The 20,594-nt window shown below is 49.1% G+C and overlaps 2 protein-coding genes across 4 annotated transcripts; one reads left to right on the top strand and one right to left on the bottom strand.

The window, feature by feature from the left end:
• Positions 1-645: 645 nt before the first annotated feature.
• PHKG1 (phosphorylase kinase catalytic subunit gamma 1) lies at positions 646-12,461 on the top strand. The gene is made up of 10 exons (XM_027041821.2): positions 646-812; positions 3,075-3,179; positions 3,654-3,832; positions 4,279-4,333; positions 6,842-6,907; positions 7,183-7,346; positions 7,735-7,825; positions 7,959-8,112; positions 8,289-8,414; positions 8,783-12,461. Exons 2-10 carry the CDS (start codon positions 3,097-3,099, stop codon positions 9,026-9,028), a joined length of 1,164 nt encoding a protein of 387 aa, XP_026897622.1. The 5' UTR covers positions 646-812; positions 3,075-3,096; the 3' UTR covers positions 9,029-12,461.
• On the bottom strand, positions 9,399-20,481 carry SUMF2 (sulfatase modifying factor 2). 3 transcript variants are annotated; one of them, XM_015069877.3, is made up of 9 exons: positions 20,323-20,480; positions 18,444-18,600; positions 15,693-15,807; positions 15,198-15,242; positions 14,701-14,851; positions 13,797-13,852; positions 11,796-11,880; positions 11,464-11,608; positions 9,399-10,248 (listed from the first exon to the last, which is right to left on the bottom strand). In XM_015069877.3, exons 1-9 carry the CDS (start codon positions 20,384-20,386, stop codon positions 10,164-10,166), a joined length of 903 nt encoding a protein of 300 aa, XP_014925363.1. In that variant the 5' UTR covers positions 20,387-20,480; the 3' UTR covers positions 9,399-10,163. The 3 variants fall into 3 exon arrangements, with proteins under 3 accessions (XP_014925363.1, XP_014925362.1, XP_053069656.1); XM_015069876.3 differs by having other exon boundaries at positions 10,112-10,248; positions 18,435-18,600; positions 20,323-20,481; XM_053213681.1 differs by lacking the exons at positions 18,444-18,600; positions 20,323-20,480 and adding an exon at positions 16,186-16,210 and having other exon boundaries at positions 10,112-10,248.
• Positions 20,482-20,594: the final 113 nt, after the last annotated feature.

Raw genomic sequence — 20,594 nt, 5'->3', positions numbered from 1 at the left:
AAAAGGTAGCTTTAGAATGAGAGAGAGCAACATGTCAGTGTCAGCATGTTGCATACATTATTTCCAATTCTGTCAACCTCTTAAGGTAGAATCATACTGATGAGGGCCCTCACTCAAAGAGCCCAAAGGGGCACCCTGTCAGAGCTCATATGCTTTTCCTGGCACACGGACCTCCTCCCAAAAGACCACAGGCTGAAAACTAAACGGGTTAAGGATGAAATCATGGAGGCAGGTCAGAGATGAATTGCTGAAGGGGATGTTCCTTAACCTTTAAGGTCTGCATTCTGCAGGTCAGCCACAAAAGCCGTTCCTGAGTGGGCCCCTGTGGACACTGGGGCTACAGTGTGGGTGCGCCAGTTTCTCCTGGGGTTTCCTCAGGTCCCTGCTCTCAGCATATAGAGACACTGCTCCCAGAGAAGTGAATGTGTTCCCGTCAAGGCTGGCTTTATCTCCTCTGGGCCTGGAGGCCAAAGGAGCTCCAGAGGGAAGATTGGTCACCTCATGCTGTTCCTGCGTGCTCTCAGGCCACCAGAGTTTCCCTCACCGTCCAGCAGAGGTCACCTCCTGGTGAGACTTGGCCCCTGCTGAGTCTTGGCCTGCATCCCAGGTTTGCAGTTGTGATTTATTTCTGGCACATCAGGCTTCCGTCACCAAGTGGCAAAGCCCGGAGGCCGAGCAGCAAGATATCCTACTGTGGCCACGAGTGTCTGCTGAGGACCTGCTTCAGCCCTCAGTTGTCCCCTCTCCCCAAGGGGCTCTGAGACCTTTGGGATTCCTGTCACATTCACTCAAGGGCCTGAGAGGACCTAACAGTGAGTAGCTGGGCTGGTGATGGACAAAAGCCAGGCAACAGACAGAGAGGGAGAGGCTGTGGGCAGAGAAGATAGAAACATCCAGAGCCATTAGACCCACTTTTCCCTTCCGAAGGCAGCTGGATGCAGAGTGGCAGCATTGACTCTTGAAGCCCCCCTCAGGGTATTTGCCTACAGAAAGGGGGTTCTCTGTTATTGTATTTTCAGACTTTGTGTTTTGGGGAGGGATGTTTTGTTCCAAAAAGGACCAGGTTCTCTACTCCCATCTGGGGACCCTTTCCAAAGGAGTCTTGGGAAAGGTGGGGAGTCGGGGGTGGGAGGGCAGGTAGGGAGGTAGTGGACAGAAGCACAAATGTGGCTCAATCAGGCCTAGAGCAAGGGAGTGGTCCCCCTGCCCCACCCCAGGACAGGTGAATGCAGCCAGAAGTGTGTGAAGCTGGTCAGGCCAGGGAATGGAGCCCCCAGCTGGGATGGCTTCCTGGAACGGGTCCACCACATCCTCTGCCTGTAGAGGGCTGGGGGAAGGGAGAGAACTTGCACTACCCAGCTTTGGGAGGTGGGGGACACAGACACCATCTTGGGAACTTAAAAGGACCTGCAAGGAAATGGGCTTGTTTTTACAGGAACAGACATTTCTGTGCTCAGTTGGGGCTGCTGACTGGGAAGCCTGTGAGCAAGCAGCCCAGGCGCCTGCTGTTGGCAGAGATTGTTGTTATTCTAATTATTCCTCTGGTAACCAGGCACCCAGCAGTGGGGACACCAGGCTTCCTGGAACAGCTAGCCCTACTTGGCTGGTCAGCAAATTGGCCCATTTGATAGGCCAGGCCTTCCTGGGCCCAGAAAGGGCAGTAGAAGTGGGGCTAGAGGCAGCTTTGGCCCTGCTGAATGTTAACTTGTGCCCATTTTCTATCTGCCCTTCTTCCTGTTGGTAGATGATTTTCTCTGTTCCTCAAATCCTATATCTGAGGTAGGAGTTTAGTACTATGGTGGCCTCTATATTCCTCAGGCGCCTGGGTGGCTCAGTCGGTTGAGTGTCCAGCTTCGGCTCATCTCATGGTTCGTGGATTTGAGCCCTGTGTGAAGCTCTCTGCTGTCAGCGCCAAGCCCACTCGGATTCTCTGTCCCCACCCCACCTTACCCCTTGTACTTCCCCCACTCACACTCTCTCTCAAAAATAAATAAACATTTATATTCCTCAGGCAAAGCTGGCCAGCTCAGCTCCTGTGTCCAGGCCTGAGTATCCTGGCTTTGTACTGCCCCACACTGTGGCGGGACCACTCAGGGCTCACCGGCCATCATTTGGTAGGACATGGGGCATTCCGAGGATAGAACCGACCTGCCATCAGAACCCTGAGCCAAAGGGATACCTCCAACTGTTGACTCACATCCAGGGAGCAGCACTGGGCACGGCAGGGAGGAATGGCTGGGACACCCCAGAGATCAGGCTAATGGAGGAGGTGACACCACACACTGACAGGTGATAGCAGAAGCAGGGTCCATTAAGCTCTGCATCCCTCTGAGCACCTGGCAGAGTGCTTCTCAAAAAGCATGAGAGAAAGAAGAGAAAAGAAAGAAAGAGAGAAAGGAAGGAAGGAAGAAAGGAGGAAAGAAAGGTTAGGAAAGTCCTGGTTGAGAGCAGAATGAGTAAGGAAGGAACAGTGGGAAGCACTGGAAGTGTGTTCCGGAAGGAGGGCTGTTTTCATGGAAGGACAGTTACACTGGGGGAGGTGAAAGAGAGGCTCTAGGAGCCCCATATTGAGAAGATGAAATCATGAAGCTTCTCACCTTTCCGCAAGCACAGAGAACAAGCAGAGGAAAAGCAGGACTAGCCTCATCTCCTCAAAGAGAAGAGACAGCCCTTTAATTTGTCCTCTGCAAAGTTTCTCTGGGGTTCTTTCTAAAATCAAGGGTGTGCTGGCCTCCTCAGAGCTAACCCTGGGGCTGATGGCCCAACCTTCTGCCTCTGGCCTGGGCTTAGGCCTGGCCTGCTGTCAGCAGGGGGCGGCAACTTACAGCGAGAACATCCAGGGAGCCACAGGGTTGCCTGGGGTTCACAAAAGTTTGCAGCCAGCAGGAAGACGCAAGCTGGGCTCTTTCCAAAGGGTTTTTCAACTCACATTTATTTTGAACGTCCACTATAGGCCTGTTCTGTGCCAGGAGATACAAAGATGAGTGAGAAAGGGTTCCAGTCCTCAAAGAGCACATCCCTTAGATCAGGACAGCTGCCAGCTTCTTTCCATCTCTCCTCTCAGAGCCCCTCAGAATCACCCCGGAGGAGCTGAGCATGACCCTGGACGAGGCACTGCCAGACTCGTATTCAGCACAGGGCTTCTATGAGAACTATGAGCCCAAGGAGATCCTGGGCAGGTAAGGCCTAGACCTGCCCCAGGAAGTGCTGTCTTAGGCTCCAGCCAGTTCCATGGGCCCATGGGCCCATCCCCAAAGCACTGTCCACTTGGAGAAACCCTCAGTTTGGGGTCCTGCTCTCCTGAACCGGGACAAATGAGAAGGGTATATTACCTCTCCAGCGGAATTCTCCCAGTACTGTTGACAAGCACTTCCAAACCCACTTTGCACCAGGGTCAGAGATCAGGGGTCAGAGGGAAGGTGATGGCCCTCGATGCTGAGAAAGAGCACTAAACTAGGAATCAAGAGTCCTAAGACCAGGCTCGTTACTCATCAGCTCCAGACAAATCACCCTCCCTCTGCCATCTTCGTCCCCCCATCCCCAAAAGCTCCTAGGGAGTTGGTGGATAAGGCAAGACATCTCTGTTGTGCCTTGGACCTGGGATTCTCCCTGGGGTGAGGGGCCCCTGGACCACCTGTACTCTGCACCCCCAGAGGAGTTAGCAGTGTCGTCAGGCGCTGCATCCACAAGCCCACGTGCCAGGAGTATGCTGTGAAGATCATTGACATCACTGGTGGGGGCAGCTTCAGCTCTGCGGAGGTGCAGGAGCTGCGGGAGGCGACGCTGAAGGAGGTGGACATCCTGCGCAAGGTCTCGGGGCTCCCCAACATCAGTGAGTAGTGTCTCTGGGCCCCAGCAGGGTGCTCCACCATGATTCTGCTCTAATAACCCAAGTCAGGGAGTGCGCGCGGTCCCACCGTGCAGCCAGCCAGGATCCCCAGAGTGTCTCCTGCCCCGGAGACCCTGCCAGCCCAGCACCCTGAGGCTTGAGGTTCCCAGCCGCACCCTCACCACCCTGGAGACTCAGCTCTAAGCCTCCTCTTCCAGCCAGCCAGAGGTTTGCAAGCAGAACTGGCGGTGGTTGCGGGTCAGGGAATGGGGGTGTAAGGTCCCGGGCTGGCCCCTCCCTTAGCGGGACTCCTTTGAACACTGTTCTGATACCCCTTCCAGCTCTTGAAGTCAGTCGGAGCGGCTTTAGTACCCTCACCCCTGTGCCCCCCCGCTGCCTCTGCCCAGGCTCCTCTGCTACCTGAGACGAGTTAGTCATTTCCATTTCAGTACAGCTGAAGGACACATATGAGACCAACACTTTCTTCTTCTTGGTGTTTGATCTGTAAGTACCCAGTCCTGCAGCCAGCCACACCCTGGGGCCTGTCGGAGAACCTCCTAGTGTGGTCCCTACCCAGTGCTTCCTGGAGACCAACAGCCAGCTCCCTACACTGTGGAGGCCAAATAGGATCACCAATGCTTCAGGTCAATCAGCCCCGGGGTCAGGCTGCCAGGTCTCGAATCCTGGGGCCACCACTTATGAGCTAGATGGTTTCTTTAAGTATCCGTTTTCTCATGGGCATTACAGAAGTAATAATAGCACAGCAAATGGCACAATGTAAATGCTATTAATTATCAACTACAATGACGATGACGAAGGTAGTCATTCAATACTCATTCTGGACATTGAGGCTATAGCAATGAACAAGACAAAGTCCCCAACTTCATGTAATGATTTTCACAGAGAGTGAACAGAAAGCAATGATACATACACATAGTTATGTACATGTACAGATGCATAAAGCAGAGCAGGAGTTAGAGAGAGGTGGGGCTTCTTTAGATGGGGCTGTCAGGGAATGCTCTCCAGAAGGTGACCTCAGCAGAGGCCCAGATGAAGTGAGGGAGGGATCAGAACCAAGACCTGGAGAAGGACCCTTCCAGCCGAAGGACAGAAGGAAGAGCCAGAGCAAGGGCCCCACCGGATGGGCTTCATATATTCCAGGATTGGCAAGGAAACCAGGGTGGAGTGGGGCAAGCTTGTGGAGTTGGCAGAATGTGAGGCCAGTCTATACTGAAGACCGGATTTTGCAGGCATGTCAGCCATGGCAAGGACTTTGAAGGGATGAACACATCCCTCTTACTTTTGAAAAACATACTACTGACTATAAGGAGGCAAGAGTGGAAAGGAGGAGGCCAGCAGTATTGAGGCAAGAGGCCCACCAGGGAGGCAAGCAGTAAAGGATGTATTTGGGGTGTGGCTCAAAGACTGACATCATCGTTGTCGTCATCAGTGTCACTATTCCCCTGCTTCTGCACCAACAGGGCTACTGAGACAAGCTCCTTGTCACAGGGTCCACTGCCCACAGGGGGCCTTTCAGCTCTGAGAGCCTCTGTTTTCTCAAGAAAGGAAAAATGATAACAACCACTGTGCCCATCTCACCAGGCTCTAAGTATTGAAATCGACGACACAAAGTGCTCTGTGAACAATGTTTTCAGACTTATCATTTTTATCAGAAAGGCTTCTCAGGGAAGGGAACTGTCCAGCTCCTTGTCGCCCCACTCCATTGAGCCATCACTAAAGGCTCCATGAACCACCACCATTGTGTGGTGTCTTGATTCCTCCATACATAATAGCTAATTTTAGGGACTGGATTTACTTGAGAAAATTATTCAAGTAGGTTTTGTCTTGTTAGAATGTTTCATACTGTAGCCATGCTGAATATGTGTAGGGTTATTTTCTTCCAGACACAGTATAACCTGGCCTGTGTGTACAATTAAACTGCCAGGTCCATGAGGCAGCAGCCTGTTGTATCTTGCCCAGTCCCCAGTGTTTACTGGTTAATCTTTCTTATGTTGCTAACAGTGAGTTCTTCTAGTGTCTTTAAAATGGAATTAGAATAATAAAAACTGGATTCACACATGGCCTTTCTGGAACACAGTGCAGATATTGTACAGATAAGGCTCACCTCTGTAAATTCTAAGTTGTCTCCTCAAACAGAACCCCCCTCCCTGCCATACCAGCTAAGCTCAAGGGTTTTCTTGCCTCTATGACAGTGGCCAAATTCCTTTGTGTCCCAGGAATCCTGCTGCTTTCCCTGGAGGGGTGGGTGAGGAGAGCAGGATGTACCTTTCCTATTTAACCAGGGGAGACTTTCCCAGGGCCGCCCAAGACTTAACCAGCTGCAGCTGTCCCCAGCTCTGCTCGGTGACACTGCCCTGTAGAGCCCTTGTGGGCAGCTCAAATATCCCTAACCTTTGAAGAAGTTGCTTAGGGAAGCTATTTTTAATGCTGCCCTGAGTTGCCCTCCAGGGTACAACTAGATTGTTTTAGCAGCGACCTCTTTCTACATCATTCCAAGAAGTGGGAAGATTGAACTGTAATTCTTACTCCTAAAATAGGCAAACTTTGCTCTCACAGCACCTGCACTGTTGCCTCTACTGTCCATTCCTGGGAAAAATCAGGACACTCTTGTCCTGATCTGGATCTGGGGCCTTGGGCCAGTGGCTCAGGGTCCCTCTTTCACCTCCCAGCTCTGATTTTGGCCCTGATAGATCCCAGTCAGTGTGTCGCTTCCACAGGTGGGGGGACCTTCAGGCTGGTGCCATCCCACCCCCAGTGGGGGAGACACTCACCCTCGTGCTCTCCCACCCTTTCGGTTTCCACTGTTCTTCTAATCTGCCTAGACAACCCCTCTGCTCACTTCCCCAGCTTCTTCCTGCAGCCCTTGGTCCTTCATGGGGAGTGGTCCACTCTGTCTCTGGAGACATGAGGGGAGGAAACAGGTCTCTGGGAGTAGGGTAAGAAGGGGACGCTCTTGGGACCCATACAGATACAAACCCGCCATCCCCACAGGATGAAGAGAGGGGAGCTCTTTGATTACCTCACTGAGAAGGTCACTCTGAGTGAGAAGGAAACCAGGTGAGGATCCATTTGCCCCTATTGCCACTCCCTGCCCCAGAGTCCTAGTGATACTGGCACCAAGCTCTTGGAGTGAGAGCAGCATGCATTTGTCTGGGCTGGGGGCATGCACTGCTGGCTTTTGTAGCCTCCCTCCCTCTTTGGCTCAGCCTAGATGGTCTCAGCCTGTCCTCCCACACTGGCAGTCTGGTGGGTATATGGGCTTTGGTCTCCCTGCTTGCTACCGGGCCCTGCGGAATAGGAGATAAGAGTGACATGTGCCTGTCCCACCCCAGAAAGATCATGAGAGCCCTGCTGGAGGTAATCTGCAATTTGCACAAACTCAACATTGTGCATCGGGATCTGAAGCCTGAGAACATCCTCTTGGATGATGACATGAACATCAAACTCACAGACTTTGGTTTTTCCTGCCAGCTGGAGCCAGGAGAGAAGCTGCGAGGTCTGGTAACGTGGCCTTGGCCCATGTCAGGGGCTCAGGTCTCTCTCATCCACGCTCCCAGGAACAGAGATTGCCTGGATTTCTCCCCTGATTTCCGCTCCCAGAATAAAAATCCTACCATTTCAGGGCTAGGTGTCTCTTCAGGTAAGCCTCCTCCCAGGGCTGAGCCAGGTTCCCACTGCCTGAGTTCCAGGCCGGGATGGCTAGACGTGACCGAGGAAGCAACAGACCCAGCACCCAGGCCCTGCCCTTGGCTCTGAAGGTGGCCAGTGTTAGAAGAGTCCCAGCCCAAGCACCATTTTGCTTTTGTCTACATTTTTTTTTCTTTGGATCTTCCCCCTTCCAAGTGCCCCCTGCTGACCTGTCCTGAATGTAACTATTTCTGCAGAGGTCTGTGGGACCCCCGGTTACCTGGCCCCTGAGATCATTGAATGCTCCATGAATGATGACCACCCAGGTTATGGGAAGGAAGTGGACATGTAAGTATGTTGGGAAGTGACCCAGAAGGACAGGGATGCCCCCGTGGCTAAGAGCACCTGGCTGGGGAGGGGAGGAAATGGCAGGAGCTACAGCCAGTTCTCCTGCCTTCCTCCCTGTTCCACCTGATACCAGGTGGAGCACAGGCGTCATCATGTACACCCTGCTGGCTGGCTCCCCACCCTTCTGGCACCGGAAACAGATGCTGATGCTGAGGATGATCATGAGCGGCAACTACCAGTTTGGCTCACCTGAATGGGATGATTATTCAGACACAGTGAAGGACTTGGTGAGAGACCAATCCTTCTGGCTCCTCTGCTCAAGAGAGGGGGAGTCCACCACGGGGGAGAGAAGCATACCATGCTACAAAATGGAGGACCCTACTGGGAAAGACCTTATGTCTTCTGAAGTGCTGGAGGGGACCCTGCCTTGATGTTTTCAGCTCCCCCTTCCTTATTCTCTCAGGTTTCTCGCTTCTTGGTGGTGAACCCCCGGGGCCGCTGTTCAGCAGAAGAGGCCTTAGCACACCCGTTCTTCCAGCAGTATGTGGTGGAAGAAGTGCGTCACTTCAGCCCCCGGGGCAAGTTCAAGGTACTGAAGCTCCCCTCCCACCCAGGGCAGGACTCAAGTCCAAGCCCCTAAGTCCCCTTCCTTCCCCCAGGGACTCCTTTCACTCACAGGGTTTCCAGAGCACCTGCCCTTCCCCTCCCACCCATCCCTGTGATGGCTCCAGCTCAATTTCTGGCATCAGCCAGGACAGATGTCACCCATCTGGCTCCAAAAGCCCACATCTCTGCAGATGCCGGAGGGGTGGGAATGACAGGGGAACACTAGGAAAGGCCCAGCGGTAGGCACACAAGGCGTCCTAGCAATCACGCTCAGGGACTCCCTGCACTGGAAGGGGAAGGAGACAGGCCGGCAGGGACTGGGTCCAGCTTCTCAGTTCTGGCTTTCCCCAGGTGATTGCTGTAACAGTACTGGCTTCAGTGCGGATCTACTACCAGTACCGCCGGGTGAAGCCGGTGACCCGGGAGATCGTCATCCGTGACCCTTATGCCCTCCGTCCTCTGCGCCGACTCATCGATGCCTATGCTTTCCGCATCTATGGCCACTGGGTGAAGAAGGGGCAGCAGCAGAACCGGGCTGCCCTCTTTGAGAACACACCCAAAGCTGTGCTCCTCTCCCTGGCTGAGGAAGACTACTGAGGGGCCAGCAGGTGGGGTAGGTGGGGCGGGGGGCGGGCAAGGAGGGAAAGCCACAGAAACAGAAGTTGAAGGAGTGAGATCACGTCCAAGCCTCTGTCCAGAGCGCGGTACTTGGGCCTGGCCAGAACCCCTGCACCCAAGGCCCCTATCCCCTCAGAGGCTCTGCACAAGGGCAGGGCGCTCCCATCACATGTCATCACACGTTGGTGAGTGTGGTCAGGGCCTGTCCCCATAGAGGGGAACTGCTTCTCTACTTCCCAGCTGTAAGCACCACCTCAGGTTCTTCTCATGGGAGGCCCAGAGTTCCAGATGCTTGCGCGCCCTTCTCTTAGGGTCCCAGGGTGAGGATAAAAGAGAATAGTCTGAGATATACAATCACAAGAGGTTTTACTGACCTCACAACATCCAGTGGCACCATGGGAGCAGGTTCTTTTCTAGGGACATATGTTTAGAGGCATATGGGAGCCCTGATCTGATTAACAATAGAAAGGGAAGGTTCTGGTATTTGTCTGTCTGGAATATCATTTACTTTGTGACTCTCACAATACAGTTTTGTCTGGTAAATAATTTGGCTCCCCTAGACCCTTTTAAGACTGACATTGTGCTTTAAAGAGCCTGGTTACTGCATTCTATGTACGGTTAGCAGAAATTAGGTTCCTTCAGAGGCATGTGAAACACTACAAATGAGGTGAATGAAAGAAGTATTTTCCTTCTACAGCAATTTGCTTGGAAAACAAAGAGAAATGGGGAAATTCTGCCTTGAGAAAACAATGTTGGATCCCTGAATCAAACATTGATTTAAAATTTTTAACAAAGAGCCTTTCAGAGCACTCTGGCCCAATTGTTTGAGTACTGGGCCCTATACAGTTAATATCTGACCTCTAAGAGAAACACCCAGCTCTTGGCCACAATCAACAAGTTGGGCCCCTTCTCCAGGAGACAGTGGCACCCCTCCTCTGAGGTTAGAGTCCTCTCCTGGCCTGGTGAGAGATGCCTGCCACAGAGGAATGGAAGAGGGGTAGGAGGTCGTTCCTGAGGCTAAAGTTTAAGAGTCTGGAGTTTGGCGGTGTCTGGAACGTGGCCAGGGAGTGACACGGGCACCATGGGGCTCTTCTCTTTGGCTCTGCATAGCTGTTCACAACTCCCCAGGCAGTCGGCCTGCACTGGATGCACAACGGAAGCCAAGGTTGTCTGAGGCTGAATCTGGAGTGTTGCCCATCCTGGCACCAGAGAAGAGGAGAAAGAATAGACATTTGTTGAAAAGGGGTCTGGAGTCTTACTCCACTTTCCTGCTCTACCTCCTAGGGCCTGCTGTGGTCCAGGGTGCGGGAGGACATGGTCTAGAAAGAAGCCTGGGGTGAGGGTGCTCCTGGGGCAATGGGGAGAAGGGCCCCGGGACAGGGTGGAGGAAGTGTGAGTGAACAGCCCTGAGAATCTGCTCTGGAAGGCAGGAAGGGCAATGACTAGTAACTTTAGCTGCTGGTGGTTTAGAATAACTCAGTCAAAACAAACAAACAAACAAAAAATCCTGTCAGTAAGAAGCAAAATGTTGTAGTGCCAATGAGTACTTCATACTTTTTAATGAACTTTCACATATGCTCCTTCATTTGCCATTTCTCAATAGCTCTGGAAGGGAGGGTCTGTTCACCATTTTAGAGACCCAGCAGATACTAGAAAGATGTAAATATCCTGCCCAGAGCCAACTACTGCTTCATGGGCACAAGAGATTCAGTGGCAAACCCAGCTTCCTGGTTCCCAGGCTAATATCTTCTCCATTACTTTGTCCTAAAAAAAGGAGGTGAGAGAAAGTCTTGGGCCTCAATGTGTCAAAGAAACGTCTGCAAACCTGACTTCCCGAGGCCACAGAAACTGTGGTCTCTTTTCAATCCTTATGGAACCCGTAATGGGAGGAATCACAGGGAGATCAATCGAAATAAATGTACAGATGAGAGTGTAGAGACAGTCCCAGTAGGAGACTCAGGTGCTAGTACTAATCATCTGTGTGAAATGAGCAGGTCCCAGCACCTCCCTGAGCCTAATTTTCCTTGACGGTAAAACAAAATGGTTACAGAAAATGACTTTTCATGTGCTTTCCAGTTTGAAGGGTCAGTATTTCCATGACCCCAGGCCATAACCTATTTATGTGGCCATTCTACCCCCCTGTCTCCACACACCCAGTTAGGAGGACAAGAACAGAAAGAAAACCTTATGGTGTGGGACACAAAGTCTTTCTGGGTGCTGAGAGCTGGCAAGAAAAGGCACAAGTCGCCCTGGGCTCTTTTGCTTCTCATGGCAAGTGCTGCTTGTTCTCTTTTCTGTGCCCAACTCTGGGTGCAGACGGAGGTGTGGAAGCAGTGCCAACACCAGCTCTGGTGCTGTCTGTGCTCTGGGAGACCAGGACCTGACCCTCAGCCCCCAGATCCCAGGCTTCTTACCTGGTGGTGACCCGGGCCCGGTGGTTGGCGGAGCCATCAGCTGTGTCGATCCAGGATGCCCCCCGGAGGACACGCATGTCCTGGTCAGTGGCCGGGTACGGTGATGCCGTCCACTCCCACACGTTGCCCATGAGGTCATAGAGCCCTACAGCACAGCAGGGTAGGGGTCAGTCCCAGGCTGGCTAGTACCCGCCCCCCCCCCGCCCCCACTTATGAAGTCTTTAGGGGAGCAAATGCTTCTCTGGTGGTGTTTCTTTCTGCCTCATTGATCAACAGAATGATCCCACCAAACAATTTGTGAGTGTTGACAGCAATGTGAAAGGAAATCTTACCATAGTTATTCTGTGGGGGGAAAGCATTCACTGGGGAGACTCCATGGAAGCCATCCTCAGCTTTGTCACCCTTGGGGAACTTTCCCTGAGAAGGAGAAATTTAGACTAAAACATTTACCATTTACCATCCTGTTCCAAGGCAGGTGTCCCTGTCTACCCAGAGGAAAACCAAGGTCACTTGCTGTGTCATCTGGGGTGGGGTGAGGGGTATGGGGCAGTGTTCTGAGGTACCCATCCTGAGCTCCCAAACTAGTCACCTCATGTCCTCCACCATCACCTCCTGGCTGGATTAGGACGGGTATGCTTTCCCCTGTGCCCACAGGGGTCTAAAACAAGCCTACCCCACTCCCACTTTCTCCACTCTCAGCAGCTCCCGCTCCTCTGCCTTGGACCCCATGCGTTTCGGTGCCTTGGGAAGAAAGGCTCTCCTCCCCTCCTCTGTGGTCAGCACCACCTGCCATCTGCAGAACAACCAATGCCCACCCTGTGCTCTCCTGTAACACCTCTTCCCCTTCTACCACCAACAGGTGTAACTCTCCCTCGTCTGCCCTGACTCTATCCTCATCTGTTCTTACCACCAAAATTCCTGAAAAAAAGGACCCTATATTTGCTGATGCAATGTGTCCAATGTGTTCATTCTTCTCATTAAAACTGGGATTCATCTTCCACTGGTCTATGGAAGCTGCTCTTACTAAAGGGGAGATAGAAGGGGCAATAGCTACTACATGCTAGGGCTGCTACATTTATCGCTTTTAATTTAATACTTACAAGGTTGTGAGGCAAGTATTTTCTCCCTTTAAAAAACTGGCAACTGAGGCTCAAAATGGCTAACTTATCAAAGATTACAGTGAAGAAGTCAGATCTGTCTTTTTGCAAAGCTCTGATCCAAAGATCATCTAAGATCAGTTTACCCCTCAGGTCCTTTTTAATGCTACCCCCTGAAACGCTGACGCTGTACCACCTCACTCTCTAGAGTCTCCCTGGGAGATGACATTCTTGCCCAAGATGTATGCTGATGACTCCCAAACCACTTGCTCCGACCCAGACCTCTGTCCTAAGTTCCAGACTCGTATTTTTGACTTTCAGCATATAAATGACCCAAAGGCACCTTAAACTAAGCTGATCTTAGTTCAGTGATCAGTGATCTCAGTTCAGTGATCAAGTTCTAGCCTTCTGACCCCAAATGCATATCATCTATTCTGGATAATGGTACACCATCATCCTGTTGCCCAAGCTTAGATGCATGCTCGAACCCAACTCTCTTTCACCTCTCCACATCTGATTAATTACCAAACCCTGTCTATCTTCTCAGGCACGCCTCTTCCATTTGGCTTCCTCTCGATCCTGCTGCTACTTAATTCACATGTTCAAAATCCCTTGTGCCATTGCCACAGCCTCAAATTCAGAGACACCCCCCCCCCCCGCCACCATTGCAGCTGTACTTCGTTGGGTCCTGTGCAAATTAGCAACTAGCATACTCCCCAAATCAAAGATGCTTTTAGTCCCCTCTGTTGACTCCCCACTGCCTACAGGGTAAGATATAACCGTATCTTGGCACACCTGGTCCTTCATAATCTGCTTACAACCCACTGCCTACATCATCTCCTACACCCCCCATTTCACTGTGCTCCAGCCTCTCTGAATTTGTCCCGTCTCTGAACACACAGTACCCTTTCCTAATACAATGCTTACACTCATGTTGTTCCTTCAGCTGATAATGCCCTTTCCTACGCTTTTCACTTGGCAAATTCCAATCTCCATCAGGTTCAATGTCATCTTCTCTGTGAAGTCACCCCCAGCTCTCTCAGGCAGTCATTTACTCCTGCAACTCTTCAGTAGGTAGCCCTACCACACTGTCTTTTGCTTTACCAGTTTGGTAGTTTATCAGTCCCATTAGAACACAAAGCCCTCTGAGTCCCACAGCCCAATGTGCCGCCTAGCCTACAGCAGGTTTCGATCAAGGCTTTGAGAAGGAAGAGGGGTGAGGAATGTATGCCTTACCTGCCACAGGTTGGTGCGGTTTGGCTGGAACTGGTTTCCCCATGGATAAACCTGACCTGCCAAGAGAGCAAGGAGATAGCAGGGGTGGGAGAGGTGAAGGGTTGTGGAACAAGGGAAAGACAGAAATAGTGAGGGAACCAAAAGGAAGTCAGAAGGTGATGGGAAAAGAAGAGAGAGATTACTTTTATTTCCCAGGCCTGTCCCTTCCCCTCACTGTACTGCACTCAGAGCCCCTGGCCTCCTGATCTGCTCCAGGACAGTACAATCCCAATTGTGGTCCTGACTCATGCCAGTCTGTAAACTGTTACTGGATCATGTCTAGATTAAGTACAGAAATTGGGGGTAAGAATGAAGAAACTTGTCAACTAGACTTAAATTGGATAAACAAACAAGCAACCTTATTATTCACATTAATAATTTTGACTACTGTGATAGCTGGTGTTCATTCAAAGAGTAGCAGAGGTGTTGAACACGGGGAGTTGCTGCTTCCTGCTCCTAACTTTTTGTTTAGTTGGGATTGCAGAACAACAGAGTTATGAGCAAATAGTGATTCTTTAGTCCCTTTACACCTATGGAAAAGGCAGTCTAGGTAGTGCTTTTCTTTCCCCCTACGCTATGGTGTTCTGATCATTTACTGAAATGTAACATGTCTGGGTGCAATCTCCAAAAATGACAAATTTTCTGTCTGTTCCTTCATTCCAGTTTTCCACTTAGTAATTTTTATGGCATTGTACATTAGTATGGGTGTGAGATGGATGAGAATTGAAAACAGGAACAACTGGCCCTTTGCCACACAGTTTAGAAGACTGCTCTCGGGAGTATGGACCCTTCCCACCCTTCAAAGCCCCCCATGCAGGGTAGTATGGGAGAAGAATAAAGGGGAGTCGCGCTGCCGACTCTATACCCGTCAAGCCCCCTCGGGCAGCAAACTCCCACTCTTCCTCGGTGGGCAGCCGTTTCCCCCGCCAAGCACAGTAGGCACGAGCGTCATTCCAGCTCACGTGTACCACTGGGAGCTCCAGTCTCTCTCGGATGCCAGAGCCAGGACCTGCAGGCTGACAGCCAGGATGAAGTGAGACAGACTTCTGGGAGCTCATGGAAGTCTGAGGAAGGCGAGGCTTAAGGTGGCTGAGTTCAGCTTTTACCACTAGATGGAGCAAGGAAGTTGGAGGAGACAGCCTGGTGAGCGCGGAGAGGCCCAGAGTCAGAAACGGAAAAGTGGGATGGGCGATGGGAAAAAAGATCAGGGCACAGGAAATAGGGTTGCTTGGCTGTGTCCTCAAAATTTATGGTATCCTTTTTAATTCCATATTTCTAGATGGGCAACGGGTCTAGGGAAGCCAGGCCTCCAGAATAAGAGTCAACAGGGGCAGAAAACAAGGCAGAGGAACCAACCCTTACCTGTCTCCAGAATGCCCTTTCCACTGGAAGCCACCAGAGAACAGACTGCAAAAAAAGGAAAAGGCATGACTGCAAGATGCTCTGACCCAGCAAGGTCACCTTCCTGACTGACACACAGGAGGCAGAGCAGACACTTTAGGCTGAGACTCGGGTGGTCCAAGTGGGGCTGTTTCTGGAACCTTTAAAGCAGGACATCTCATGACCGTTATTGGAGGGGATGTTGAGATGTTCTCTTGTCAGTTCATGGAGTAACTTGAACCCTACATGTGACCAGATCACCAGACTTTTTACAAAGTCTCTCTAGGCAGAAACCAGCACAAGGTTAACGTCTCGGGAGTACGTGTTCATCTGACTCTTCCAGGGAGGATCTCTCTTGCTTCCTCCCTGCCTGCGGCTCTCAGGGGTGATTCTCTCTTGTGGCCCAGGTGACCCCATAACCCACAGGATTCTCTGTCCAGGGCCCACTCCTTCAGCTGAAAGCCCAGGTTCTCTCACCTCCATCTGATGGGCCACTTTGTTTCTAAGCTCATCCGAGACAAAGTCCTCAAAGACAAAACTCCACCCAAACTTCTCAGCCTCTGTCCGGTACTTTTTTTCCCTGACAAACTCCCTGAAAAGAGAGATATTTCACTTGGTTAAGCTGTTACAGTTCCAGGTCCCACTGTCCCCTCCTGCTCAAGAAAACCTCATATATCCTTCACCTTTAAGTCACACATCACAGAGTTTCCGTCAACAACAAGGAATTGACATTGAAGTCTGAGTAGGAGATTTTCCTTTAAAATCTGTTGCTGTATGTGTAATTCATGTAGAGTAAAATTCACTCTTTTAGTGCAGTTTTGTGAGTTTTGACAAAACCTATAGTCATTATCACAATCAAGATATAGAGCAAGTTTATCAACCACCTCCAAAAATTCCCTCATTGCCTCTGCAACCATTGCTGCTTTTTGTCCCTATAGTTTTGCCTTTCCCAGAATATAAATTCACATACATCAAATCATACAGTATATAGCTTTAGAGTCTGGCTTCTTCCATTTAGCATAATGCTTCTGAGAATCACCCACGTTGTTGCCAGTATTAGTTTGTTCCTCTGTTTACAGAGTACCATTTTATTGTGTGGAGGTTCTGTATTTTGCTTATCTATTCACCACTTGCAGGTCATTTGGGTTATCTCCAGCTTTTGGAGATTATGAATAAAACTGCTGAGAATATTTAAGGGTGGGGAACAGGTCTGTTTTCTGAAAGGTCTTCATCACATCCCCACTCTCACAACAATCATGCGAGGGAGGCAGAACGTGATTATCTCCATCTAACAAATGAAAAAAAACGGAATCAAATAAAAATGATGTACTGAAATTTTAGAATGGATTTTCACACAGTTTGGTATGGTTTAGCAAATTTTAGCACGTAAAATTTCCAGGGTAAGATGGGTTGTTTTCACTGGGCTAATAGTACCCCGTCTGTGCCAGCCCTCTGACATGAGGAGACATTGTTCACCCATGAAAGGGGCATTGAGAATGGAGGAGGTGATCAGATGTGGTAGCAACAGCTATTCACCAACCTCAGAGCATCTGAGTAGTTTGAAAATGTTTCACCAGAGAGGCAGAGACAAATCATGGGGGTTCTAAGCAAAGTTTAGGGGCTTGCCAGAGGTCTATCATAAAATAGGTCATTAAAAATAATAAATAAATAAATAAATAAATAAATGTATGTCATAATTTGAAATATAAAAGAACACACACTGTTCGTCTATCTAGCTAGCTATTTCTGGTTGTCATGATGTGGTGCAAACCTGATCAAAAGTGATTTCTCCTTCAATTTTAATAACTTTCCTGTTTAAAAATACTTTTAAAAAGCACATATAAGCATGGAGTGCTGGTTGGCTCAGTCAGTTAAGCGTCTGACTCTTGGTTTTGGCTCAAGTCATGATCTTACAGTTCGTGAGTTCGAACCCCGCACCAGCTGTATGCAGCCTGCTTGGAACTGTCTCTCTCCCCGCCTTTCTCTTCTTCTCCCTTGCACTCATTCTCTCTCTCACTCTCAATATAAATAAATACTTAACAAAAAAGCACATATGTGTAATGCATATTGTATTATAGAAAAATGAGAAAGCACAAGTATATGAAAAGAAAAAAAACTGAAATCATCCATTATCAGACCAACTGATATATATATATATATATATATATCCCTTACATAGTGTTCCCTGTCCTGCCCCCTTCCCCTCCCAGGAAGGATTTTTAAATACCTTTAATAAGGTGCTTCCCTGGAATTATTTTCATTTGGAAGTCACAAAAACATGGGCAAAATCTGTAAACTAACACAATGCTGCATCTCCCAGTTCTTTTTTTTTTTTAATTTTTTTAATGTTTATCTATGTTTGAGAGACAGAGAGAGACAGAGTGTGAGGGGCAGAGAGAGAGGGAGACACAGAATCCAAAGCAGGCTCCAGGCTCCAAGCTGTCAGCACAGAGCCCAACGCGGGACTCAAACTCACGAACTGTGAGACCATGACCTGAACGAAGTCGGACACTTAACTGACTGAGCCACCCAGGTGCCACAAATACACTAATAATTCTTATGCTTACTCTGTCTCCTGAGTAAATTTTTCCCCGTAAATTTTTATCTTAAAGAGTTTTAAGGCCACAATGCAACATATAAGTCATTTCCCACATTTGCTTTGTCTTCCTGTTCCCTCCTCTTCCTTTTCCCACTCCTCTCTCTCTCTATTCCCCCTGTATCATTTGAAGGTAAGTTACAGGTATCACCTGGATCATTCCCCACTTTAGCCTTTGCAAAACATACCACCTTGAGGAAAGTGAGGCGGCTCAACAAGGCTTCCTAGATTGAGTTGGAATCACAATGCTTGTCCTAAAACAATGCCAGTTCCATAAGTAAATATAAAGGATATTTAAAGACTCCCAGCTACTATGACCCTTCTCCCAATCCCTTTTCCCTGTGGAAGAGGTTTTTGTTAAGTGTTTGACTTCTGCCCCTATTTCTCAGTGTTATATCCAGTGTAATGGAAAATCCACTGGCTCAAGGGTCAGAGGGTTTGAGTTCCAGGTCCAGCTCTGCCGTAAACAGAGTCTCCAGACTTCAGATTCTTCACCTGAAAAATGGAGACAGCACTTATCCCATATTACTATTGCAAAGATGATATGTAATAGTGAACAAGCCAGTTTGCTTTTAGCTATCAGGAACGAAAATCAGAAAGAGCCTTTACCACTCTTAGAATACCTGATGTACCTGAAATCTTTGTTGGTGACAGGAAATACATCAATGGCAAAGGGTTTTACTGTCACCTCCCGGACAGGCCCTTCACCATCTCTGCCATCTGGTGAATTTGTTCCCATCTGGAATCTCCCACCTGGTAGCTGGACCATGCTAGTAGCCTGCCCATTCCCTGCAGAGAAAAAGGAGCATCATCAGTAATACATGAATATATATAAAACAAGTGACAATATTTGGATCATACGTAATATTCATAATGATGTAATGAAAAAAAAAGGCAGCTTAAAAATTTGGCTTTAAATTCTTGTTCTGCCACTTAATTTGTTGGGTGACCTTAGGCAAATAAGTCAGTCTGAGTTTTGGTTTCTTCACCTACAAGATGGAGATAACATCTAGCTATTTCATAGGTGTGGCTGTATAAATTAAAATTAACATGTGTGAAACGCTGTGAGTGCATTGTAATTATTCAACAAATGTTTATTTTCTTTCTTATTGCTCTATTACTGTACACAACTCTTTGTCCCAGCTAGGTAAATCTAGACACTATACCCTGAAATACATCTAGCACATCTCTACCCACACTTCTGCTCAAGTTGTTTCTCTGCCTCTTCCTCCCCATTTCTGAATGATTTTCACTATTATATCATATGCTCCAGAAAGAAAAGGACATTTATTTTGCCAGTGTATTCCTGGCATCTAGCATAAGAGCACGATAATTAGCAAATAACTGAATGAGGTCCTTCATATCTACTGTTCGAACACCTCAGAAAATCAGAATTAGAAATATCTTTATTATTTATTTTTTTAACTTTTTTTGTTGTTGTTGTTGAGAGACTGAGAGCATGAGTGGGGGAAGGGCAGAGAGAGAGAGGGAGACACAGAATCTAAAGCAGGCTCCAGGCTCTCAGCTGTCAGCACAGAGTCCAATACGGGGCTCGAACCCACGATCCGACTGAGCCACCCAGGCGCCTCAAAAGGATCTTTAATTCAACCCCCTTATTTAACAGGAAAAAACCAAGACCCAAAAAAGAGAAACCACTTAAAGAACTAGTTAGCAGGGACAGCACTAGATCCAGGTCTCCTTACTTCCAGGTCAGCACTATTTCCAACCTGCTACACTTGTCTTCACACTTTGGGGTGTTATGTTTCTGCCTAAGGATGTCTAAGTATTATAAGTTCCTCAATGGCCGAGTCTACCATTTTTTCATGTTTCCCTGTCTTTAGCCTTCTTATTCTCATTCTGACACACACTGATGATTTCATCTACTTCAAGGGAGAAAAAATTTTACAGGGAAATCTCAGATTAAAAGGGAATTAAGAAACAACATATAACTGCAATGTATGAACTCTGACATTAACTCAGTAAATAAACTATAACAAACACAGTAGATGAATTTGAACACTAACTGTATGTTTAAGGATATTAATGACAACTGTTAGTTTTTTAAGGTAGAGAAAGAGTATGGTGGGTTTTTTTCATGACTTCTTGTCTTTTTGGCTATTCATGCTGTGTATTTACAAATAAAATTGTGTCGTGTCTGGATCCACTTCAAAAAGGCCCCAGGGAAGGAGAAAGTGTGATATACCAAAATAGCAAGATTAGTTATAAACTGGCGCCTGTTTTTAAGCTGGGTTACCGGTTCATAGGAGGAGGTGTTTTTATATTCTTTTACACTATGTTTGAAAGATTCCAAAATAAATTAAAAGTGAAAAAGCAGTTAGATAGGATATGCGCATTAACCATCTTGCCAAGTTGGCTGCCTCTGGCTGCTCCAAGCCCATCCCGGAAGCGGGCGGAGGGGCCACGGTCTCTTTCCCGACCTGGCAGGGCACCCACCCCTTCCCTGATGTTTCCTGGGGCACACAGGGTCAGGGGACAGGCCAGCACACTGACCTAGCTCGAGCCACGGGCCAGACAGGAGCAGCGGCAGAATCAGCAGCGGTGGCGAGGGGCCCATGCCGGTAACACGAGAAGCACGCCGCACCGTAAAGCCCTTCTGCGCCTGCGCCCTGCGTGCACCGCTTCGGCCACCGTATCGCTCGCAACGCCTCCTTAGCGTTTCCCTCACAACCCCCTTTGGTCAAAAGGGCTTGGTTAGTTCCAGGCTGCGGCTGGGTATAGAACTTGTGGAGCCAGAGAAGAGATTAGTGTCCAGGGGCCCTGGC

This window comes from Acinonyx jubatus, chromosome E3 (assembly GCF_027475565.1).
Source record: "Acinonyx jubatus isolate Ajub_Pintada_27869175 chromosome E3, VMU_Ajub_asm_v1.0, whole genome shotgun sequence".
Lineage (NCBI taxonomy): Eukaryota > Metazoa > Chordata > Mammalia > Carnivora > Felidae > Acinonyx > Acinonyx jubatus.
Note: the sequence above shows the minus strand (reverse complement) of the source record. Positions and strands in the feature narration are given on the sequence as shown.